This window comes from Babylonia areolata, chromosome 4, assembly GCF_041734735.1.
Source record: "Babylonia areolata isolate BAREFJ2019XMU chromosome 4, ASM4173473v1, whole genome shotgun sequence".
Lineage (NCBI taxonomy): Eukaryota > Metazoa > Mollusca > Gastropoda > Neogastropoda > Buccinidae > Babylonia > Babylonia areolata.
Window position 1 is genome coordinate 13,135,868 of NC_134879.1, and position 24,002 is coordinate 13,159,869.

Consider the following 24,002-nt stretch of genomic DNA (forward strand, 5'->3'; position numbering starts at 1 on the left):
AGTTGTTTTGTTGTTGTTCTTATTTTTCTTTGGGGGATGGGCGGGGAAGGGGGAGTTCTTTTGGTTTTTGACTCACTTGTGTAAACAAAGTGAGTCTATGTTTTAACCCGGTGTTTGGTTGTCTGTGTGTGTGTGTGTGTGTGTGGTAAACTTTAACGTTGACATTTTCTCTGCAAATACTTTGTCAGTTGACACCAAATGAGGCATAAAAATAGGAAAAATTCAGTTCTTTCCATTCATCTTGTTTAAAACAATATTGCACCTCTGGGATGGGCACAAAAAAAAAAAAAGTGAAGCCTAATTATATGCAAACTGCATTTACTGTTATATTTATATTTTTTGTATTCTCTAAACTTGGCACTTTGACCTCTTATTCTGACACAACAACAAGAGGAGTCATTATTATCATTTTTTGTTCAAACAGGAACTTCTTTTGCTAAGCATGGAATTTTTATTTATTTTGCAAACGTTTTGGTGCAGAGGTAAAAAAGGGGAAATTACTCTGTAATTAATCTAGGGCACTTAATTTATCACAAGTGAGTCTTGAAGGCCTTGCCTCTCTTGTTATAGTTTAGAATTGAGTTTGTGAATGGGTTTTTGAAACTCAGTTTTTAATAATTTTGTTGGAATTATTAGTTCGATTGAAACTTTTTTTTTCTTTTCAGTTTATGATTTTTTTTCCTTTCTACTTCTGTTATCAATTGTTTTGTAATAATTCTTTTATAGGAAAAAGTCTTTTTTTTAGCACACACAGATGCCAGTGGTAGATTTATAGTTTTTGATAATTGGGTGTTTCTTGTTTTCTCTTTATGTGCTGACAATTTTACAGTTCATATTGGTTTCAACATATTAGGAAATCGTGCCATTGTTGAATAAGTTCCATTTTGGACACTCTTTACTTTTCTACAAAAAGGCACCAGATTATATTTCAACATTATTTAATAGAAATCCTGCACTTCATTATTGTTTTTTACTGAGATTGTTTTTTTTCTTCAGAAAAGCAGCTTGTGTTCATGAGCTTGTTCATATGAAAGAGTGTTTAAGCACAGGTGTCTGCATGCATGTATTTGTATATGTGAATGTGTGTGTGTGTGTGTGCGTGTGTGTATGTGTGTGAGTGTGTGCATAATTTCAAACTGTATTTGTTGAACACTTGCGCTGTGTGTTTGCTTATATATGTGGGTGTGAGGGTGTAAATGAAGATATAGGCATGAGCATGGATATATGACTTAGACGTTACAAGATTCAGGTCCTTTTTCATAGGACCATGTTCAGGTTCTCAAAACTGAAACTGATTGGCCTGGGTGGTTTGAGGATGGTGCCAATCAGATCACTTATTACAACAATTTAGGCTAGGCATTCTGGGTCGTACACTGAAGGTAGTGCTGCCCAGTGCTTGTCCAGTCTTCTCTTGAAGGTGTTTACCGATGGCGCTGTTACCACATCATCTGGGAGGCTGTTCCAGAGGTTCACAACTCTGTTTGCAAAGTAGCTGCCCCGCACGTTGAGACGATGCCTTGGTTTCTGAAGTTTCAGGGAGTTGCCTCTGGTGGATCTCAGCTCGTTCGTGGCGACGTGGAAGTCAGGGCATGACGCTTTGTAGAAGCCATGTAATATGGATATATATGTCTAAGCTTGACTGGCTTTGATGCAGTGTCTGAGGAGAAGTATAATTTCTGAGCTTGATTGATAAATGTTGAATGACAAGAACTGGTCTGTGTCCCTCCCCCCAGGCGGACCCAGGCAGGTTTGAGGCCCAGTTAGCCAACGGACTGATCATGGGTCACGCCTATAGCATCACCGCCGTGCGTTTGGTGAGTCATATGTGTGTGTGTTTGTGTTCAAAAGGCAGCTCTCAGTTGGTTCTACCCGTGTAGGCAGCCTGTTGTGGAAACAACTCTGCATTTGTTAAGCACTTAGAGATTGGTCTGTGACTGGGGATAGGTGCTGTATAATTATTATCAATCAGTCTAGGTGGCAAATTTTTATTTGATTTTCATCACTTTTTGGCATGCTGTTTATTCTCTGAAGTAACTCCATGCAAAGGAGAATTTCAGCTTGGAAATTGGATTTGTTGATGCCCCCAAGACACAGTTTAATCAATGATAATGCACATTCAGTGGTTTGGGAGGTCCAAATATTTCTGCATGTGTACATACCTAGCCAGACAGAGATATGGAGAGATGGGCATTTTTGACTGCAGGCATATGCACGGATACATATACAAATATAGGTACAGTATACATGTGCATGCTCACGCGCATGCATGCACACACACACCACACACACACGATACACACTTCAACAGATGATATACACAGATATACACATGTACAGACACAGTATACCATGCACAATATACCCACTGCTGGATCATGTATGTAAATATTTTCATTGATTGGCTGATCTATTTCTGTAAAAAAAAAAAAGAAAAGTGCCAGAACTTGTGTTCATCCACTTATGTATGGTTTAAGGAGGAAGGTGGCAGAATGGTTTAAGATGCTCAGCTGCCAATACAGAGAGTCTGTGACGGTGTGGGTTCGAATCCCGCTCTTGCCCTTTCTCCCAAGTTTGACTGGAAAATAAAAAAAAGAGCATCTGGTCTTTCGGATGAGACGGTAAACCAAGGTCCCATATGCAGCATGCACTTTGCACACTCAAAAAAGAAGCCATGGCAACGAGTGTGCTGTCCTCTGGCAAAATTCTGTCAAAGAAATCCAGTCTGATAGGTACACAGATATATATATGCATGCATTCAGGGCCTGACTAAGTGCATTGGGTTATGCCGCTGGTCAGGAATCTGCCTAGCAGATGTGGTGTAGATTTGTCTGAATGCTGTGACGCCTCCTTGAGAGACTGAAACTGAAAACGGAAAACTATGTATGGTTTCCTGCAGCTGGACCTGAAGACGCCCCGTGTGCAGGGGAAGATTCCTCTGGTGCGTGTCCGCAACCCGTGGGGCAACGAGTGTGAGTGGAAAGGGCCTTGGAGTGATCAGTAAGTGGGTTCATGTGTTTGTAATCTCTGTTTTGTGTGATGGCAGCAGGCATGTCAAGTCAAGGCAACTTTATTATCTCTTGAGAGAAATGGACATGTGGTCGTGTTGCTCTTTTTCATAATGCAAACACAATATATGTACATGTACATGTACATGTTTCAGAATTCAAAGGGATCAGATAAAATCACATTTTTGACACATCAAAGAACATTTAACGTTTAAAAAGGAATGATTAGCAGTATCTAAAAATTATGAAAAAAAATCTCAAAAAACATGTTAAGATGAAATCTTAAGATGTTATGTGTCAGTAACAAGCATGTGTGTGTAAAACTTATCTATAGACTTATGTCTTAATGTAGGTTGAACCGTGAATCTTAACACACATCTCATGACATAGGTATTTGTCTGTAGGTTTAACTGTAATCAGTGATGATATATATATATAGAGAGAGATATATATAGACATATATATGGATATGTACATATGCGTCATGACTTAATATATATAAAGATATTTTTTTTGTGTGTATTGTGGGAGGAGGTAGGGACAAGGAGAAAAATTGTTTTATACTAATTTCTTCTTTTTCTGCATTTGTGGGCTGCAACTCCCACGCTCACTTACATGTATGAGTGGGCTTTTATGTGTATGACCATTTTTACCTTGCCATGTAGGCAGCCACACTCCATTATTTTGGGGTGTGCATGTTGGGTATATTCTTAATAGCCAAACAAAGCGTAAGACGAGACAGAGCGTAAACCTGACAAGATGGCGTGGAGAGCCTTGGCCAAAGGAATGATTCAGCGCTTATAGCTTTTAGAGGCGTTTGATTGGCTGAGAGTGGACCGGGGCAAGACGGCTCGTCTTTTCACTGTTAGCCGCGCGAAATTTGGCCAAGCAGAGCAAACCGATAGGCCTAGTTTGCATCAGTTTGACATGGTAAGTATATGTAACACCAAACATGGAGTATAATACAAACTCCTCTTTTTTCCATAACCAACTGAACGCTGACATGGATTAGAGGATCTTTTGTCATGTGTGTTTGATCTTCTGCATGCATATACACATGACAGGGGTTCAGACACTAGCAGGTCTGCTGCACATGTGTTGACCTTGGAGATGAGAAAAATCTCCATTCTCAACCCACCAGGTGCACCCAAACTCAGGAAACCCCAGGTGAGAATCTGCTGCTCAAACCATCTGGCCACCACACACATCATATTCATTTCATGCAGGAAATTGATATTCCATGTTTCATTCTCTTTTTTTCTTTCTACAAAAACAGGTCTCGTGAGTGGTCAATGGTGTCAGAAAGACAGAAGCACGAACTTGGACTAAAAAAGGATGATGATGGAGAATTTTGGTGAGTATTACTTCCCTTATGACATCGTATCATATACATTCACATTCATTCTAAAGTTATGTGAGGAAGGTCTGTTAGAACAGAAATAATTGATCTGGCACCAGCCGCCGTGGCGAAGTGGTTAGCGTTGCGGACTGACAGCTGGGAGGACGCGGGTTCGAATCCCAGCGGAGGTGGGTTTTTCGGCCCGTGGCCGGCTCCTACCCAGAGTTGAGTGTGCTGTGGGCTTAACTGGGGAGACTAGGACCACACAGTCGAGCATCATCCACTTCAAGGATGCATCTTTGGGTGTGTTGCTCTAATTACCTGACCATCACTGCAAGTGTCTGTATCTCTCGGGCCTGGTTAACTCCGGGATATCATTATGACAGCAAGCGTAGAGTACAACCTTGTCATGCAGTCCCAAACCAAAATGGACCTCCATAGCAACATCGTCATCATCATAGTCATCCTCCTCCTCCTTCATCATAATCAACATAAACAAAACAAGTCTCAAAGTCTGCAGCCTTTCATGCCCTGCTCTCATGGTGACCTCAGTTTTGATACCCCTCCACTTCTGTGCTTGGGGTGAGTCCTGTCAATGTCTTCAGTGTGGCCATGTATGGGGGAATCTAAATGAGCGGCGTGGGAGTAATACCACTGAAACGGTGTAGATGATGAGGCAGCAAAAAAAAAAGAAAAAAAAAAAAAAAGAAAAAAGAAAAGAAATACTTGATCTGAAATCCTTGAAATACTTTGATGGGAGTTGGGGGGGATATTTGATCCGCTGACCCAGGGTTTGAACAGTGGAAAATATCTGTTTAACCTAACAAGTGGCACTATGGAAGAGTGGGTCAGGTGTGGGACTTCTGATCCAGTGTTCACCAGTGATCAGGGTTCGAGGCCCACTTAGGCTGGGGAAGGCTGAAATGGTGGAGAGAGTGTATGAGGGGCCCTGCCTTTATATGCTGAGCCCTTGACACTGGGGATATGAATTCACACCACCAAATGGCATTATAAGACTAACGGAACATTTAAGTTTAACCTTATAACCTTTAAGCCTCAATGAAAATGCTTTGCATATGAAGCGGTACAGCATGAAGACGCTCAAATACATGTTGAGAAAGAGACTTAGCAACCAAGCACTCCATGATCATTTTGTTATGAAAAAAGTGAATGATGGATAAGATGAATAAAATGAATTAACAAACTGATAAATAAATGAATAACAAAGAAGAAAAAAAAGAATAAAAAAAAAAAAAGAAGGCTATCATTTAATTCCTGTCCTCTCTTTATCTGCCCTCCCCCCCTTCTCCACCTTTCCCCCCATGATTGTATTTTGAACATTTGCACAGAGTCATAGAATGTAAAACAAAAGTGATGTGACCTGTGGATCTTGATGACTCGTGTGCAGGATGTCCTTCCAGGACTTCACCCAGGAGTTCCAGAAGCTGGAGATCTGCAACTTGAGCCCTGATTCCCTGGACGAGATGGACCTGTCCAACAAGAAGCGCTGGGATGTACACAAGGAGCACAGCAGCTGGGTGAAGCGAGTCAGCGCCGGAGGCTGCCGCAACTTTCTGGGTTCGTTATCTCCCCCTGTTCAGTTTGGTTGTTTAGGGGTTTTTTTTGTTGGTTTTTTTTTTGTTCAGCAGCAGATGTATATGATAGTCATTCATGTCCGACTATGACCATCAGAACAGCTGAGGAGGCAGCTACCGTCTGGACGATCTGGGCTAAAATTTTATTATAGTGGAGAGTGTCTTGCCCAAGTTACATCCCCACTCTCTGGGCCAAGGGGGTTTTAGGACAGTCGGCGTTGGGATCGTTCCCAAAGGCCAACTTGCCCACTAGGTTGCAGCACTAAGAGCCAGTGCAATTTTGCGTCCTAGTTTGAGAGTCATAGTCCTTCACAAAAGACTAAGCTGTGAATGATTTCCCATTACATTGGAGAAACCATTGATAATACAGCTCTCACTTTGCTGTTGGCCCAACTGTAAACTTGTGTCAGTCTGTATATAAGCTGAGTGTTGGGCCTAACAGCAGATGTAGCATGATGTACCGTAAAGTTCGGTCTATAAGCCGCGACTTTTTACTCCAGCTTCAACCTCTGTGGCTTATACAATGATGCGGCTTATCTGAGGATTTTAACGATCCCGGGAGTGTCACGTTCTCATCTATTCTTAGCTGCCCATTTCTGTCCATGAATTTTTGGATGAGCTTCAGGATAGTGTGCTGACTGTTCACATTTTATAAATCAAATCCATACACATTAAAGCCTTCAGATCAGCATTCAGTTCTACTCTGCTCAAGCGTACACCCTCATCATGCCGAAAACGCGACGTTATGCCTATGATGCAGCCTTGAAATTGAGTGGGAGAAAAGAATGGGAGAAAAACCCCAAAAACCTCAACCATCTATTCAACACAGTCATTTCACCCACTCTAGGAAGACATTGTCGGGAATGGCCAGAGGGCAAAACAGATGCGGAAGTGAAGCTACTCATAGAAGAAAACAGTAAAGAAGAGGACATCATCATATACACAGATGGCTCAGTCACCAAAGACCAGTCTGGTTGGGGATTCACTGCGAAACAAAATGGAAAAACAATTTGGGAAGAGAATGCTGCCTACAAAGTCACAACCTCCAGCCTAACGATGGAAGTTGAAGCTGCGACACATGCCCTCCAGTGGCTATCGTCCATCCATACGCCCGGAAACCAACATGCCATGATTCCAACCGACTCAATGAACCTCATACAGAAAATTGAAAACGGAATGGGAAGCCCAGAGTGGCATAAGGCAATGCGCAACTTTCAGATTAAAAAACTCACATGGTCATACTGCCCGGGACATGCAGGTGTTAAGGGAAATGAGCGAGCTGACAGACTTGCTGGTAACGCAACACCAACGAGCGGCCTACATCTAGGAAAATCGGAAATCCTCAGAAAAGTCAAAGAATACCAAAAAGAACAGGTACAAGGCCATCACACCATCGATCGCCTCAAAGAAATAAAAGCAGAGAGAGGGAGCGGCCGAAAGTCTAACATGAAAGGTAGAGCACGATGCTTTGCAAATCAAACAAATATCGGCATCATTTCCAAACCAACATTGCGCAAATTTCTTCAAAACGGAACAGAGTCTCTGTGGGCCTTTCCAAATACAATAGACTGAGCAACACACTAGACGCCACGTTCTTGGCATCAGAGATCTTTTCCCATCCCTCTTGGCAGCCTCTGTGCGTGTGTGTATGTGTGTGTTTGTGTGGATGTGTGGGTCTGTGCTTTTGAGTGCGTTTGTGAATGCGCGAGAGTGTAAGTGTACACAAGTGTCAGGAGAGATCTGTGTACGGGTGTGTGTGTATATATATATATATATATATATATATATATATATATATATATATATATATATATATATATCTTTGTATATATGTGTGGGGGTTGGGGGTGGGAGATATGGGCGTATATGTGTGTGCTTGTACAAGTAAGTGTTCATCTCTGTGAGTGTGTGTTTGCGTGCGTGTGTGTGTGTGTGTGTGTGTGTGTGTGTGTGCGTGTGTGTGTGCCGTGGAAGCTGCGATACGTAGGCTAGAAATGAGTGTGTGGAGGAGGGGGTTGGAGGAGGTGCAAGGTAATGTGTGTGTGTGTGTGTGTGTGTGTGTGTGTTGGAGCTCATGTACGTTTATATGTATTTGACTGTACTTTCATATCTGTGAAACTGCATGTTTGGTGCATTTCTGTTATGCATGTGTGGGTGTATGTGTGAATGTGTGTCGTCATATTTTACATTCATTCGCTTAATTATCACCATTGTTGTCTTATTTATTTATTTATTTATTTATTTTTTATTATTATCATTTTATTAGTATTACTATTATTATTACTACTACCTTTTTCTATATTATAATTATTATTTATTTATTTATTTATTTATTTATGTAAGCTTATCTATTATTTATTCCCCCCCCCCTTTTTTTTTTTTTTTTTTTTCCCAAGGCCTGACTAAGCGCGTTGGGTTACGCTGCTGGTCAGGCATCTGCTTGGCAGATGTGGTGTAGCGTATATGGTTTGTCCGAGCGCAGTGACGCCTCCTTGAGCAACTGAAACTGAAACTTGAAATTGAAGGCGATCGACCTAGCAGACGACAGTGCAAGCGATGAACCAGCAGCGACCTCCACCTTCATGTCCATGAAGTGAAAGCGAGGCTGAAGTCAGTGACAAGATGGCGGAGGAAGCTGTGCTGGTTCTCTTCAACTCGGACAGTGAAGACGAAGATTTCAGTGGATTCAGTGAGCAGGATGACGTTGAATAAATGTGACTATCCCTCCTATTTGTGGGATACATATATGTTTTCTTTTACAAGTACTGTAAATCACTCGTCAAAGTCAATAAATTCCTCCTCCAAATTGATGTTCATGTCAAGGAGATTTCCGAACACACCAGCACCCCATGCAAGTCCATAGAAAAGGGCCGTGAGGCCTAGGCAGTCAAATGCCAGTCCCAACACTGCTACCACTACTACTAGATACAGATCCAGAAGTTGGGACTATAATAAGCCTCACAGCTTTTCCATGTCTCTTCTTGAAATATGTATTTTGGGGTTTGCATTTGCATGCTAATTTCCCTATCAATTAATTGTCAAAATCATATTTCTGAGCTAATGATCTAGGGTCGTTATCCAGAAGACTTTTGAAGTGGGTTTTGTTAGCTGATTTTGTTAATCTAAATACATAAAAAAAAAAAAAGAGAACTACTACTACTACTATGTATAAGGCGCAAAAACTTGATGAAGTCAACTATAAGCGTAAAAAAAAAAATTAAAAAAAAAAAAAATCCTCAAGGCCTGACTAAGCGCGTTGGGTTATGCTGCTGGTCAGACATCTGCTTGGCAGATGTGGTGTAGCGTACATGGATTTGTCCGAACGCAGTGACGCCTCCTTGAGCTGCTGAAACTGAAACTGAAACTGACTATCCCTGAATTATGGATCTTATTTTCATTGTGTTTATTTTATTTTTTTTTGTGGTACTAGCAGTATTTTCGCTTGCTTTTCTTTGTGTTGTTCCCGCTTGTGTTTATTTCATAACCTACAGTATTGACAGCTTTTCTGTAGTATCAGTATGTGTTCCAGTACCGGAAATAAGTGCGGCTTATAAGCCAGTGTGGCTTATGTATGTATAAGGTTAAATTTTTTCCAAAATCTAGTGGGTGCGGCTTACATACCAGTGTGCTCAATAGACCAAACTTTACGCTATATGGATCAGTCTGCATGCTGTGACACTTCCTTGAGATCTCACTCACCTGGGTCTTTCCAAGCAGATGTCACAGACTGGTTTTAAGTATTGGGATTGGTTTTCAGTATTGTTCATATGGTTTTGAGTATTGTGATATTGATGTAAAGTATTGTGACATGAGATATGCTTCATTTAGGTGTTGTGATGTGTGAATATGCATGTTGAGAGTTATGTTGTGTGTGATTGTTATTGTGTGGGTATGAATGTAAAGTTAGTGTTTGGGTGAATGTCTGTGCAAGGTTGTGCTTGTAAGTTGTTACTTAGTGTTTAAATGCACTGTTTGGTTTCATATACTGTACCATGTCAAACTGATGCAAAGCAGGCCTACTGGTTTGCTCCTCTTGGCCTAAATTTCGCAGCAAATCGGTTATAAGATATTTTGTTATCTTACTAGTCTGCTGTCTGCTAGCCAATCAGATGCCATTTCCAGGTGGATTTAGTGTTTAAATGCACGCTCTGCACATCAGTTTTTACTTTGCACACAAGTAGTTTGAACCAGTTTTACATGGAAAGGCACTATATGAATTTAAACCAGTTATTACTATTTCATCTAAACATATGACTGCAATGCATGTTTATGGATTTGTCCAACAGAAGTTTGGTTTTTCTGCCTTGTTATGGCCCTGTGTGGTCAGCTACACTTAAGTTTAGTTTAAGTTTGTTGTGTTGGTTAAGTGCCAGAGCATGTAAATCACATGTGCATGTATGGCACATGTAGCATTTTGTAGTTTTGTATTCATTTATTACGTCTGTTTGTTTGATTTGCAAATTTTTAGATTGGTTTACTGCATGCACACTTAATTAGTGAAGGCTTAATTTCTGATTGTGACAGGTTGCTTTGATCATTAATTTTAGTTGTGTATCTTTTGAAAGGAAATGTCAAGTGCATACACACACACACACACACACACATATATACATACATACATACATACATACACACTCTCACACTCATGCATGCTTGTGTACTGAGGTGGGTGCAAGCATGTTCACACATAAGCAAATTTGCACATGTGTGTGTTTACACCTTGCAGACATACACACAAATGCACCACACATAGACACAACCCACATTCACACTCAGATATGCAGACACACACACACACATTTTATAGCACTGACTAAGAAAATAGGCGACCCAAGTACATTTCGTTATACCATCTCAAACATTCTGTTTTTTCAGATACCTTCTGGATCAATCCGCAGTTCCGCATGACCTTGTCTGACATCGATGATGACGATGACGACGACATGTGCACTGCCATCATCGCTGTCCTGCAGAAAGACAGAAGGAAGAAGAGGAAGGAGGGAATTGACCTGCTTACCATTGGCTATGCTGTCTACAAGGTGAGTTTGAGTATGCTTTGAGTGTGTAGTGCAGCTCTTGTTTTAACTCTCTCCATACGAACGGTGAAAGAGACAACGTTAACAGCGTTTCACGCCAATTACCATCATCAAAATATTGCAAGCGGAAGGCTCTTAAACTGAAGAGGTGAATGTTGACAAAGAATACCACAATTCTGACGACAGAAGCTAAAGGTTGGGTCATTCAGACACCCACTGGACATCTGAAGGGTCTGTGAAGAGGAGAAGAGAGGACTGGCCGTACTGAGTGAGTTAATCCATTCCACCCTGGTGTGGGAGTTTATAGCCTTGGCAGGCTTCCATGCCATACTGATGAGGAAAAATCAGAAACCATGCCGGTTTTTTTTTCTACAAATTGCGTGTGACACATCCAGAAATAATGTAGGAGTTCAATCCTTTTCTTTGGGGGGGGGGGGGGGGGGGTTATACGCTGGTAGGAACATGAGAATGTTTTCAATGAGATAAATTTTGATGGCAGAGTATTACTTACTCTGGCGCAGGGTGCAAAGAGTTAAATTAAAAAAAAAAACATTTTTTTTTTTACTGCACACTGAAAATCTTCAAAATGACCCATTTTTGTATTGTTATTTTCATGTCAGCAGAGGTAAGATTTTTTTTTCTTTTGATTTAACATCACAATTTAAGAGCAATACAAAGAAAAGTCCCTCTGTTAAGTTTTGTGTTGCCATCTGAATTGTTGCACATGTGCAGACTTACTGTGTCTTTGACATCCATCCTTGAAATAGTAAATAAAAAAAAAGAAAGAAAAGCATCATTAGATATGGAATGGTGAGGTATGATAGACATGGGTGGGAAGGGGTGGGGTTATCTCTCTCCAGTGGGAGAATGGAGAGCGGATTTAAAAACAAGAGAGGCAAGGCCTTCAAGACTTACTTGTGATACACTTAAAAAAAAAAAAAAAATCCAAGCTTTTTATGTATTGAGTATAATTTCAGAATGTAATGTTTAAGATGAGAAAGATCAGTTTAAAGCAAATTAAGTCCCCTAGCATTAATTACAGAGTAATTTCCCTGTTTTACTATCTGCACCAAAACGTTTGCAAAATAAATAAAACTTCCATGCTTAGCAAAAGAAGTTCCTGTTTGAACAAAAAATGATAATAATGACTGCTCTTGTTGTTGGGTCAGAATATCAGATCAAAGTGCCAAGTTTAGAGAATACAAAAAATATAAATATAACAGTAAATGCAGTTTGCATATAATTAGGCTTCATTTTTTATTTTTTTGTGCCCATCCCAGAGGTGCAATATTGTTTTAAACAAGATGACTGGAAAGAACTGAATTTTTCCTATTTTTATGCCTAACTTGGTGTCAACTAACAAAAGTATTTGCAGAGAAAATGTCAATGTTAAAGTTTACCACACACACACACACAAACACACACACACAGAGACAACCGAACATCGAGTTAAAACATAGACTCACTTTGTTTACACAAGTGAGTCAAAAATGTTCCGTAAAATGACTGGTTTGTGCATTCGGACCAAGCTTGACTGACAGACCAGTTTAGAGCTGATCGTAAACTTCTGTAAAGTGACTGACCTGTCAAATTGACTTTATGTTAAAGCTGATTGGACACTGGTTTGTAATGTCATGACTTTTTTTTTCATTTTTTTTTTCATTTGATACTCAGCAGTCTTGCCCAACTTTGGAGAAGATGTTGGTTTGGCTGACGGAATAGGAGCATGAAAGAGGCACTCAGATTCGAAAGAACAGATCAAAACCAAAAATCCAGAATGGTGTATGGATAGTCTTAAGCTCAGAAACTGAAAGATGTCTCTGTATCCCGTATCAATCTGGCCATGTGGGTTGCCTTTATGAGTGGCTGTCATACTCTCATAAAATACAGCTTGCGGTGTGTATATGATGCATATATACTTATGGTTCCTCTTTAACAGGAGTGATAAATAACTTTGTTGTTCCAGTGCTTTTATACTCAAGCGTGTACATTGTTTATTTGAACAGTACTTGTGCACCATGTACAGGCAGAATGCCTTGACAGGTGAGATATATAATCTCACTGTGGGTTCCGGTTCTCTCTCTCTCTCTCTCTCTGATTGTGTTCCTCTGTTCCCACAACAGGTTTGTGTTTATTTTTATTGCATGCTCTAAATGAGTGCAACCATCTTACATCTACCAGAATAAACATTGACCACGCACGTGTGGAACACACAGAGATGCCAGCTGTTATGATTTCGCCGTATTTTGTTACACTCAATCTGATGGTCACATACGTTCCTGTTTTAACAATTTCCAGACACTCTAGACCTATTGATCACGAGGCCAGGGCAGTCACTGCTAACCTTGGTCTCACATGATGACGGACGCAATAGCCGAGTGGTTAAAGCGTTGGACTGTCAATCTGAGGGTCCCGGGTTCGAATCATGGTGACGGCGCCTGGTGGGTAAAGGGTGGAGATTTTTCCGCTCTCCCAGGTCAACATATGTGCAGACCTGCTAGTGCCTGAACCCCCTTCGTGTGTATATGCAAGCAGAAGATCAAATACGCACGTTAAAGATCCTGTAATCCATGTCAGCGTTCGGTGGGTTATGGAAACAAGAACATACCCAGCATGCACACCCCTGAAAACGGAGTATGGCTGCCTACATGGCGGGGTAAAAACGGTCATACACGTAAAAGCCCACTCGTGTGCATACGAGTGAACGCAGAAGAAGAAGAAGTCTCACATGATGATGCTCAGCTAATCGCATGTGTGTTTACATTGAAACAGCATTGAGTGGACCTGTCAGCTTAATCGCTTGCCCGAACAAGAGAGACCATGGCTAAATCAAGTTGTGTCTTAGTCAAACAACATCTGTGCCCAGTGGATTAAGCTATGGAGTGCAAGGAACGAACAAGTGGCTCGAAACAGAGAAGTCAGCCGTGGATTCCGATTGTGAGAAACACGACGAACAAAGACCAGGGAAGTGAAACAGTACCACAGATGTGTCGGCTGTAAAGAAGCAATGGCAGGAACAGAAGTGTTCCTGCCTTATTCAGAATGTTCCTACCAAATTTCCTGATTGTTCTTACAAACTTTTGACAGGTGTTGGCATCTCTGGATAGTCTAAAGTTCAGAAGTTGAAATATGAATCGGTGTCCCTTCATCAGTCCGCATGTTTTCTCTTGTTGAGATGGTAAAATATTCTGTATTCTACAAAGAGTGCAACCATCTAACGTCTGCCTTTCAGTGCCAGGATAAACACTGACCATGTGCACGTTTGAGTGAACACTCTGTTTCTGTGCGGTCCAGCTGGATGTGGTTCAGGCTGGGCCCCTGGACCTGGACTACTTCAAGTACAACGCCTCAGTGGCCAAGTCCCCCACCTTCATCAACATGCGTGAGGTGTGCGGGCGTCACAAGCTGCCTCCGGGCACCTACTGCATCGTCCCCTCAACCTTCGACCCCCACCAGGAGGGCGAGTTCCTGATCCGCATCTTCACTGAGAAGCCCAACACTTCAGGGTGAGTGGTTGTCTTGTCTTTTCACGGTGTTATTTGATAATTATGTTAAAAGGGGTAGAGTAGGGGTAGGGGTAGGGGTTGAGTAGTTGGTGTACGGGTAGGTGTAGAAGGTGAAGAGGTAGAGTAGGATAACAGCAGAAGATAGGTGCACAATCCACTCTCTCCTCGTACCACAGCAGGGTCTTTTAGAAAGATGAATTGAGGTGTTTATTTCTCTAACTTAACAGCACACCTGGAACACACACACAATATTAAAACCCAGGTTAAATCAATACCAAAACATATGCTAGACATAATTGCACTGATGTAACAGAAACATCATTATGTTGTCTGGACAAGTAAACAATTCCACAGATAACCTTTCTCCATTCTGACACTCAGTGTCTAGCCGTACACTCTCTTCTTAAAGAGATCTATGTAAAAATATAAAACAAGCTTCATATAGCTTACCATCAACAATCAGTGGCACATAAGTTAATGTGCACCAAATATATGACTAACAAATACTAACTCCCAGTGTTTAACTCCTGTTAAACCACCATAGAATAATAGCTGTTGCAACAAGTATGTGGCAGACAATTACAAACTCCCAGTGTTTAACTCCAATTATATCACCATACAGTAATAGCTGTTTCCATTAAGACTGAACAAATCTGTACTTTGTCTCTGCAAAGTATCTCATTGGTAAAATTTTTACATGGGAATCATATAGTTACCAAGTAATTTGGTAAATATATAGCAACCTGTGTGCACCAACATAGGACTGCCTCTCAGTGGTCTCAAATCTTATTGAACACATACAGCTATGTGTTACCCCACTGGCATATAACACATGACTACAGCACATGGTAATCACAACTACCAAGTTACACATGTTCCCCATATTGCATTATCACTCATGTGCACACACACACATGGAAACACATGAACATACAGTTAGCCTGTAGATTTGTTCACCTTGAATATAACCATCACCACCTAACATACAAAATAGGTATGTCATACTTCAAAATAACTCCAACTGTTACAACCAAAACATTATATACAGATGCAACACACATAATCTCTGTGTTTCTTTGTGACTGAATGCTTACATTGTTACCACAGTATGTCAACAATTGACACACCACTGACATGTTACTCAACATTATCATTTATGTAAGCCAAGATGCACAACCTGTAAACCCAAACATGATGTCCAAGCATCATACCATAATATCAACCTGTAGGAAACAGGAAAGGGGGGGGGGATACCCAAAACCAGTACTCCATTTAGTCATGTATTGGCTACATTGTGTATTTTAACCACTTTTCCCTCAGTCACTAGCCTCAAATACAATTAAGCCATACACATGCTGGCTATGCTCTCTCACAAGTCATGGTATCTGCCTCAACACATTCCAGTTACATTAACTGTGCAATACCACATCAGCTAAAAAGGATCTCTCAATGCTCTTGTGACACAACATCACAATTCTACAAACTCCAAACTGTTTCCAAAAACCAAAAAGTAAATTGTTAACAAAGCAAATTATCAGTACAAGCATTACTCACAGCCCCCAATGTTTCAGGGTTCACTTTATATTCATGTAGCAGAACACAATCCCACTGAGCCAGTGTATTAGTCACAGAATCCAAGTATACCATAAATCAAGCATTCAACTAAGTCCGAAAAATAGATGCTAGTTTGACACTCACAGCCCCCATGGTACTGTCTTGACCGTCTGGCTCTCCTGGCCTGCTTCAAGGAAGGAAAAGAAAGAAACCCCACTTGCCTATTCATTTTATCCTCTTCACAAGCTGGCGCTGTATGCAAACTATCTTCCAACCCAGAACGTTTCCAACTGGCTGAAGTTAACAGACCAATCTGGGACTGACAGTGCTAGACTTGCACATCAGCACTTTTCTCACAGAACCCAGCATTGTCAAGGAGAAGGGGAGGGGAGGAGGGGGGGGGGGGTGATGAAAAGAGGAAGGGAAGGAGGAGGAAAGATCGCCCAGCCCTGATTCTGTTCTAAACAGCTCATGATAAACGCACCACACCATGTGGTGACCATTGAGGCAGATGCCATCCTGCCAGAGATCGACATGGGGGGGGGGGGGGGGGTAAAGAGGGGAGTTAGGGGGGAGGGGGGGACGGGGTTGAGGGTGATGGGAGTGGAAGGGAAAAGGGCAGGGGAGTGTATAGGAAGAGAATGGTCAGAGGAGATACCATCTTTACTTAGTATTTCTTGATAACTTGCTCCCTCTGTACTTGGCCAAGGGAAGGGGTGGAAAGGGAGAGAGGGTATGGGGAGGGGTGTTGGTGGGGATAGATGCCATGGAAGGGGGGTGGGGGGAGAAGAGTAGGGAGGTAGGAAGGAGGGGTCCATCAGTGAGCAGTGTGTCTGAGAAAATCCCACGCTTCCACCATAGGTGCCTGACACACTATAACAATTATGATAATGATAACAAGAATAATGATGATGATATTGATAGTAATAATAATAATATTAATGATGATGATGATAATAATAAAAAGACAAATAAGCTCCCTTTAACAGTTACATGTATGTATAGAAGATGAATAGGGGTGTATATTTGTTGTCTTTAAAGATGCTTCTGCTTATATGTATTTTTGTTATTGTTATACCTTGTGTGTGTGTGTGTGTGTGTGTGTGTGTCAACTACAAAATAAAGTCAGATAATTTGTTAAAAATTCTCATGAATGTAAATAATGTACAGATGTATATAAATAGATATGTAAATTTTTTGTTTACCTTTTTCAGAGGAATTGATCAGGAGACCTCATTCTCTGATGTGGTGAGAGTTTTCAGATATGTAATCATCCGTACTGTAATGTGGTACCCTCTTGTCAGTAACAGAAATAAGGAAGAAAGAAAATCACATGACCGATTTTTATTCAGACACAGATTTTTACTGAAAATGAAAATGCTTGTTGATGTTGTATCAGCATGACCAATAACAAGTGTCTGTTTTAATGATTCATGAAGTTAGAGCTGAAAGTTTTTTTTTTGGTTTCATTTCAATTTTCAGTTGTAGTTTAGATCCTTTATTTTCTTTCTTTCTTGTTTTAAAACTCTTTTGTTCTGCACTACACAATTTATAACACGCTTACTTCCCCTGTAGACTAGGTATAAGTATTCTGATACCAGTACAGTACAAGCACTATTCTGGTTTTGTTTATTCTTGCTTATGTAAAGTTTTATTTCTCAGTTGAACTGTTTATTTACAGTTGAGGGATGAAAATGCGGCTTTGGCCAGTAAAACCTGCAGATTTGTTTTGTCTGATAAAAATAGCATTGTCATTGATACATTTCTTGCAATAATTCCTTGAAATACAATAAGCAGGATTAAGTTTTGCTAGATATCTCAGCTGCTCCAACAGCAAGTAGAACACACACACATGCATGAACGCATGCACATGCAGACACACACTCACTCACTCGTGCACGCATTCGCTCGTGCGTGCACACACACACAGACACACAGATGCACATACATCAAACAACTTTCTGACATGTGTATGCACATAAACACCCACAGATGAAAGAAAAAAAAGAGAAAATGTTTTAAGAATATATCGTTTGCTGTTTGATCTCTAATCCTTAATACACTGTTGTTCTGCACGCATTTGGAATGGAAGCATACATCTGTTGTCATGTTTCCCCTCATCACCATTTCAGTCGTAATAATAACAAATGTTTCTTTTCCCTTACCCCAAATCCCACTGTGTTGTAGATTACTGACTGTAAAGACCTCCGTTGGTCTTTGAAACTGTGCATGGTATTGTTTAGCATGCCAACTGTAAAGGCCCTGGTTGGTCTCTGAAACTGTGCGTGGTATTGTTTAGTATACTAACTGTAAAGACCCTGATTGGTCTTTGAAACTGTGCATGGTATTGTTTGTGTTGTGTTGTGTGGTGGAACCTAGCGCATGGTGATTGTTACGCAGGGTCTGCGAGGATCCACTGACGCAGATGGAAGGCCAGACTGGCAGGTAGAGTTTCACACGGCATCATATGATATTACATAACTCTAAACCTGTCTGCAATGGCAGGTAGAGTTTTACACGGCATCATATTACGTAACTCTAAACCTGTCTGCAGACATTGTACAGATGATTTGTGCACTGTTGTATTATGAAAGCTGCAGAATATATTGGAACGCAACCCTGCATGTAACGTTAATAATAATAATAATAAGACATAGTTTTTCTGTGGCGCGATACCCAGCACCAATGCTGCTCAAAGTGCTTTACATCATAGTTGACTATAAACATGCCTTAAAAAACATATCAGCCACTATCTGACAATGGAAAACATCCTGTGTGTTCATATGAATGCAAAAGCACACTAAAGATTATAAAAGCTATGAAATAAATAAGGCTTAGATTAAAACAGAATGCATTTTATAGAACACACACACACACAGAGGAATATATGAATGTCCCTCCCTTACAGACACACACACACTGACATTAACTATTAAACTGCACTAAAAACAAAATTGCATAAGAATTAAAATATTTCTTATTTTCTAACATAGAAAACACTAAAGTTGCTAAATACTGGGGTGTGGGATTATTATGCCATCATGTTACATGACTCTAAACCGGTCTGCAGACATTATACAGATAATTTGTGTGCTGTTATATTATGAAAGCTGCAGAACATATTGGAAAGCAACCCTGTATGTAACATTAATTGCAAGACACTTGGGGTGTGGAATTATTATGCCACTGACAATCATACTGCACTGCAGAATGATTACCGTATACTAATGTGATTATCTTGCAAAAGGCATACTTATTAACACCCGATTGTTTTGTGCATGAAATCATGCAACAAGGTGCTGATGGCAGAAGATGGTGAAAAAAGATACCATTTAAGATTACATGGCTATGTACTGGTTGCATAAAACACTGCAGAACATATTAATGTACAGTGCTTATGAACATTAATGAAAGAAAAGTGTATAGAGCATAGACCGTGTATCATTTGCTTCGTTGAAGCCAGTCGCTTGGGCATATCAGCTTGCTTCCTGGTAGCAGTAGTGGTTGTGGTGTTTGTAGCAGTTGCTCTGATAGTGGTGACTTTTTATGATGGGCCTTAGAATTACATGCCCCTATATCCTGGAATTATGCACGCTATGATTGTAATCTGTACTCTTGTTCTTCTTCTTCTTCTTTCTTGTTCTTTCTGTTACACAACCAACATCGACTTGCCAGTGACTCTGTCATGGTTCATGCATGGGTATTTTTGTGTCTCCATAACCCACTGAACACTGACATGGGTTACAGGATCTTTAACATGTGTATTTGATCTTCTGCGTGTGTATGCACACGAAGGAGGTTCAGGCACTAGCAGGTCTGCACATATGTTGACCTGGGAGATTGGAAAAATCTCCACCCTTTACCCACCAGGCGCTGTTACCGTGATTCGAACCCGGGACCCTCTGAAAGTCCAACGCTTAAACCATTCGGCTATTGCGCGTCGTTGCAGGTAACCTTTAACACCCTGACTGCCGACACTTTTTGAGAACTTTTTCTATTTTACATAATGCTGAGGGAAAAAAAAGTAGTGCCACTACTGTTTAGGCTAAAACTACTGTCACTTCCTGAGTTGTAGAAATTTATGCGCATGAGATCACACAGAATGATTGCATAATGAGTTGTACTTTTAAGATGATACTAAAAGAAAAGGGCTTATTTTGGGATTTGTTGAGTGCTTGTTGAAATTATTACACATAACATTTCGTGAAAATTCCTGCATACAAAGCTCAAAAGCTCTAACCATGGAAACAAAATGAAACGAAAAGCACCTGACTTGACCTGTTGCCGCACATATACTGAAAATGTGCAGGAAGCAGTTATGGCCTTGGCATTTTGGTGTTGACAAATTCTCAGTTCTCAAGGAGGAAGGTGGCAGAATGGTTGACACTTACCTGCCAGTACAGAGAGTCTGTGAGGGTGTGGGATCAAATCCTGCTCTCGCCCTTTCTGCCAAGTTTGACTGGAAAATCAAACTGAGTGTCTGGTCATTCAGATGAGACGATAAACCGAGGTCCCGTGTGCAGCACGCACTTGGTGCACTGAAATAGAACCCATGGCGACGGGTGTAGTAGCCGAGTGGTTAAAACGTTGGACTTTCAATCTGAGGGTCCCGGGTTCGAATTTCGGTAACGGCGCCTGGTGGGTAAAGGGTGGAGATTTTTCTAATCTCCCAGGTCAACATATGTGCAGACCTGCTTGTGCCTGAACCCCCTTCGTGTGTATATGCAAGCAGAAGATCAAATACACACGTTAATGATCCTGTAATCCATGTCAGTGTTCGGTGGGTTATGGAAACAAGAACATACCCAGCATGCACACACCCCCGAAAACGGAGTATGGCTGCCTACATGGCAGGGTAAAAACGGTCATACACGTAAAAGCCCACTCGTGTACATACAAGTGAACGTGGGAGTTGCAGTCCACGAACGAAGAAGGACCCATGGCAATGAGAGTATTGTCCTCTGGCAAAATTGAGTTGAAGAAATCCACTCTCATTGGCACACAAATATATATGCAGGCACTCGCGTTGGGTTATGCTGCTGGTCAGTCATCTGCCTAGCAGATGGGATGTAGTGTATATGGATTTGTCAGAACGCAGTGACACCACCTTGAGAAACTGAAACTGAAACTCTCAGTTCTCAGTGAAAATTTTTTTTTTTTTTTCTTGAAAGAGTTGTACAGCAGAATGAGTAGTGGAAGGGAAGCCGTTCACTAATATGAACCCAGTTTGAGACTGGCAGCATCAGTCAGTGGTTCTCTCCCATCTACAGTAGGCAAAGGCATGCTGCAAAATATCTCCATTTGATATACAGAGCTAAATATCACAGAAGGTGCGGTGAGTTCCATAACAGCATGCATCAATGACAGTCAAGGAGTTGAATGTTTTGTTCATTTGCTTACCTTCCCTTGGTATGAATGCCTGACTCACCTGCTTTGGGGGGACCTCCAAACTGCTGAACCCCACAGGGAAGCAAACTTCTGTCAGATGTATACACTGATAAAAATTCAATGCAATTGCACAGCCTAATGTGATTGGAAGTTGAAGATAATACGGAATTTTCCACCAGTAACTCTTTTTTATGCAAAGACTGTGACTGAACAACAGAAGATGAATTCATTAATCTAAAAAACCCACATATTCTTTGGAACTATGCTCATATTTTGTTTTGTAATTTTGCAATGTTTTCCTGGGTAATATAGTTTTGTAAAATTTATATGAAATTATTAAATTGAAGATTGTTGCTTTTGAGTTCTAACCATTTGAATTAATTTGAAACGAAAAAAAAAAAGATCAGTAAGTCATTGTAGTTCTAATTATTTCTAAGCTTTTCTGTGATTTCTGTATGTTTTGTTTCTGATTTTTTTCCTCTGTGTCTCGTGCAATAGGAATGGCAGGTGAAACACATGTGTGGATCGTTTTGTGTGTGTGTGAGTGTGTTTTGCTGCACACACACGAGTGATCCTAATTTGCAAATTTGAGTGTGGGTGTGTGCATGCTAGTTGTTTTCCTGGTGTACTGAAAAATTTTAAACAGCTTGCTGTCCGTGTTTTGATGATGTGATAATTCTTCATTAACACACTCAAATAAAAAATGTACCAGTACAGCATGAAAATCACTTGTGTATCAATACAGCATGAAAATCACTTGTGCACCAATACAGCATGAAAATCACTTGTGTATCAATACAGCATGAAAATCACTTGTGTACCAATACAGCATGAAAATCACTGAACAGAAAAAGTATTGAACAACAGACAGAAGAAAGGACACATTGGGTTGAAAAAAAAAAGTGTTGAACAACAGACAGAAGAAAGGACACATTGGGTTGAAAAAAAAAGTGTTGAACAACAGACAGAAGAAAGGACACATTGGGTTGAAAAAAAAAAGTGTTGAACAACAGACAGAAGAAAGGACACATTGGGTTGAAAAAAAAAAAGTGTTGAACAACAGACAGAAGAAAGGACACATTGGGTTGAAAAAAAAAGTGTTGAACAACAGACAGAAGGACACATTGGGTTGAAAAAAAAAGTGTTGAACAACAGACAGAAGAAAGGACACATTGGGTTGAAAAAAAAAGTGTTGAACAACAGATGAAGGGACACATTGGGTTGAAAAAAAAAGTGTTGAACAACAGACAGAAGAAAGGACACATTGGGTTGAAAAAAAAAGTGTTGAACAACAGACAGAAGAAAGGACACATTGGGTTGAAAAAAAAAAGTGTTGAACAACAGACAGAAGAAAGGACACATTGGGTTGAAAAAAAAAAGTGTTGAACAACAGACAGAAGAAAGGACACACTGGGTTGAAAAAAAAAAAAGTGTTGAACAACAGACAGAAGAAAGGACACATTGGGTTGAAAAAAAAAAAGTGTTGAACAACAGACAGAAGAAAGGACACATTGAGTTGAAAAAAAAAAGTGTTGAACAACAGACAGAAGAAAGGACACATTGGGTTGAAAAAAAAAGTGTTGAACAACAGACAGAAGAAAGGACACATTGGGTTGAAAAAAAAAAAGTGTTGAACAACAGACAGAAGAAAGGACACATTGGGTTGAAAAAAAAAAGTGTTGAACAACAGACAGAAGAAAGGACACATTGGGTTGAAAAAAAAAAGTATTGAACAACAGATGAAGGGACACATTGGGTTGAAAAAAAAGTGTTGAACAACAGACAGAAGAAAGGACACATTGGGTTGAAAAAAAAAAGTGTTGAACAACAGACAGAAGAAAGGACACATTGGGTTGAAAAAAAAAAAGTGTTGAACAACAGACAGAAGAAAGGACACATTGGGTTGAAAAAAAAAGAAGTGTTGAACAACAGACAGAAGAAAGGACACATTGGGTTGAAAAAAAAAAAGTGTTGAACAACAGACAGAAGAAAGGACACATTGGGTTGAAAAAAAAAAAGTGTTGAACAACAGACAGAAGAAAGGACACATTGGGTTGAAAAAAAAAAAGTGTTGAACAACAGACAGAAGAAAGGACACATTGGGTTGAAAAAAAAAAAGTGTTGAACAACAGACAGAAGAAAGGACACATTGAGTTGAAAAAAAAAAGTGTTGAACAACAGACAGAAGAAAGGACACATTGGGTTGAAAAAAAAAGTGTTGAACAACAGACAGAAGAAAGGACACATTGGGTTGAAAAAAAAAAAGTGTTGAACAACAGACAGAAGAAAGGACACATTGGGTTAAAAAAAAAAAGTGTTGAACAACAGACAGAAGAAAGGACACATTGGGTTGAAAAAAAAAAAGTGTTGAACAACAGACAGAAGAAAGGACACATTGGGTTGAAAAAAAAAAGTGTTGAACAACAGACAGAAGAAAGGACACATTGGGTTGAAAAAAAAAGTATTGAACAACAGATGAAGGGACACATTGGGTTGAAAAAAAAGTGTTGAACAACAGACAGAAGAAAGGACACACTGGGTTGGGAAAAAAAAGTGTTGAACAACAGACAGAAGAAAGA

The 24,002-nt window shown here is 40.3% G+C and overlaps 1 protein-coding gene across 2 annotated transcripts in view; it reads left to right on the forward strand.

Annotated features, from left to right (window-relative positions):
* LOC143280875 (calpain-9-like) overlaps positions 1-24,002 on the forward strand; it is a 72,575-nt gene that overhangs the window by 35,320 nt on the left and 13,253 nt on the right. The window contains exons 5-12 of one of the 2 annotated variants that reach the window (XM_076585617.1): positions 1,734-1,814; positions 2,897-2,997; positions 4,282-4,359; positions 5,753-5,922; positions 10,815-10,978; positions 14,270-14,481; positions 17,250-17,283; positions 18,436-18,480. In XM_076585617.1, coding sequence (XP_076441732.1) covers positions 1,734-1,814; positions 2,897-2,997; positions 4,282-4,359; positions 5,753-5,922; positions 10,815-10,978; positions 14,270-14,481; positions 17,250-17,283; positions 18,436-18,480 — 885 coding nt within the window. The remainder of the gene's footprint in view (positions 1-1,733; positions 1,815-2,896; positions 2,998-4,281; positions 4,360-5,752; positions 5,923-10,814; positions 10,979-14,269; positions 14,482-17,249; positions 17,284-18,435; positions 18,481-24,002) is intronic. The other variant, XM_076585618.1, reaches the window with a different exon arrangement.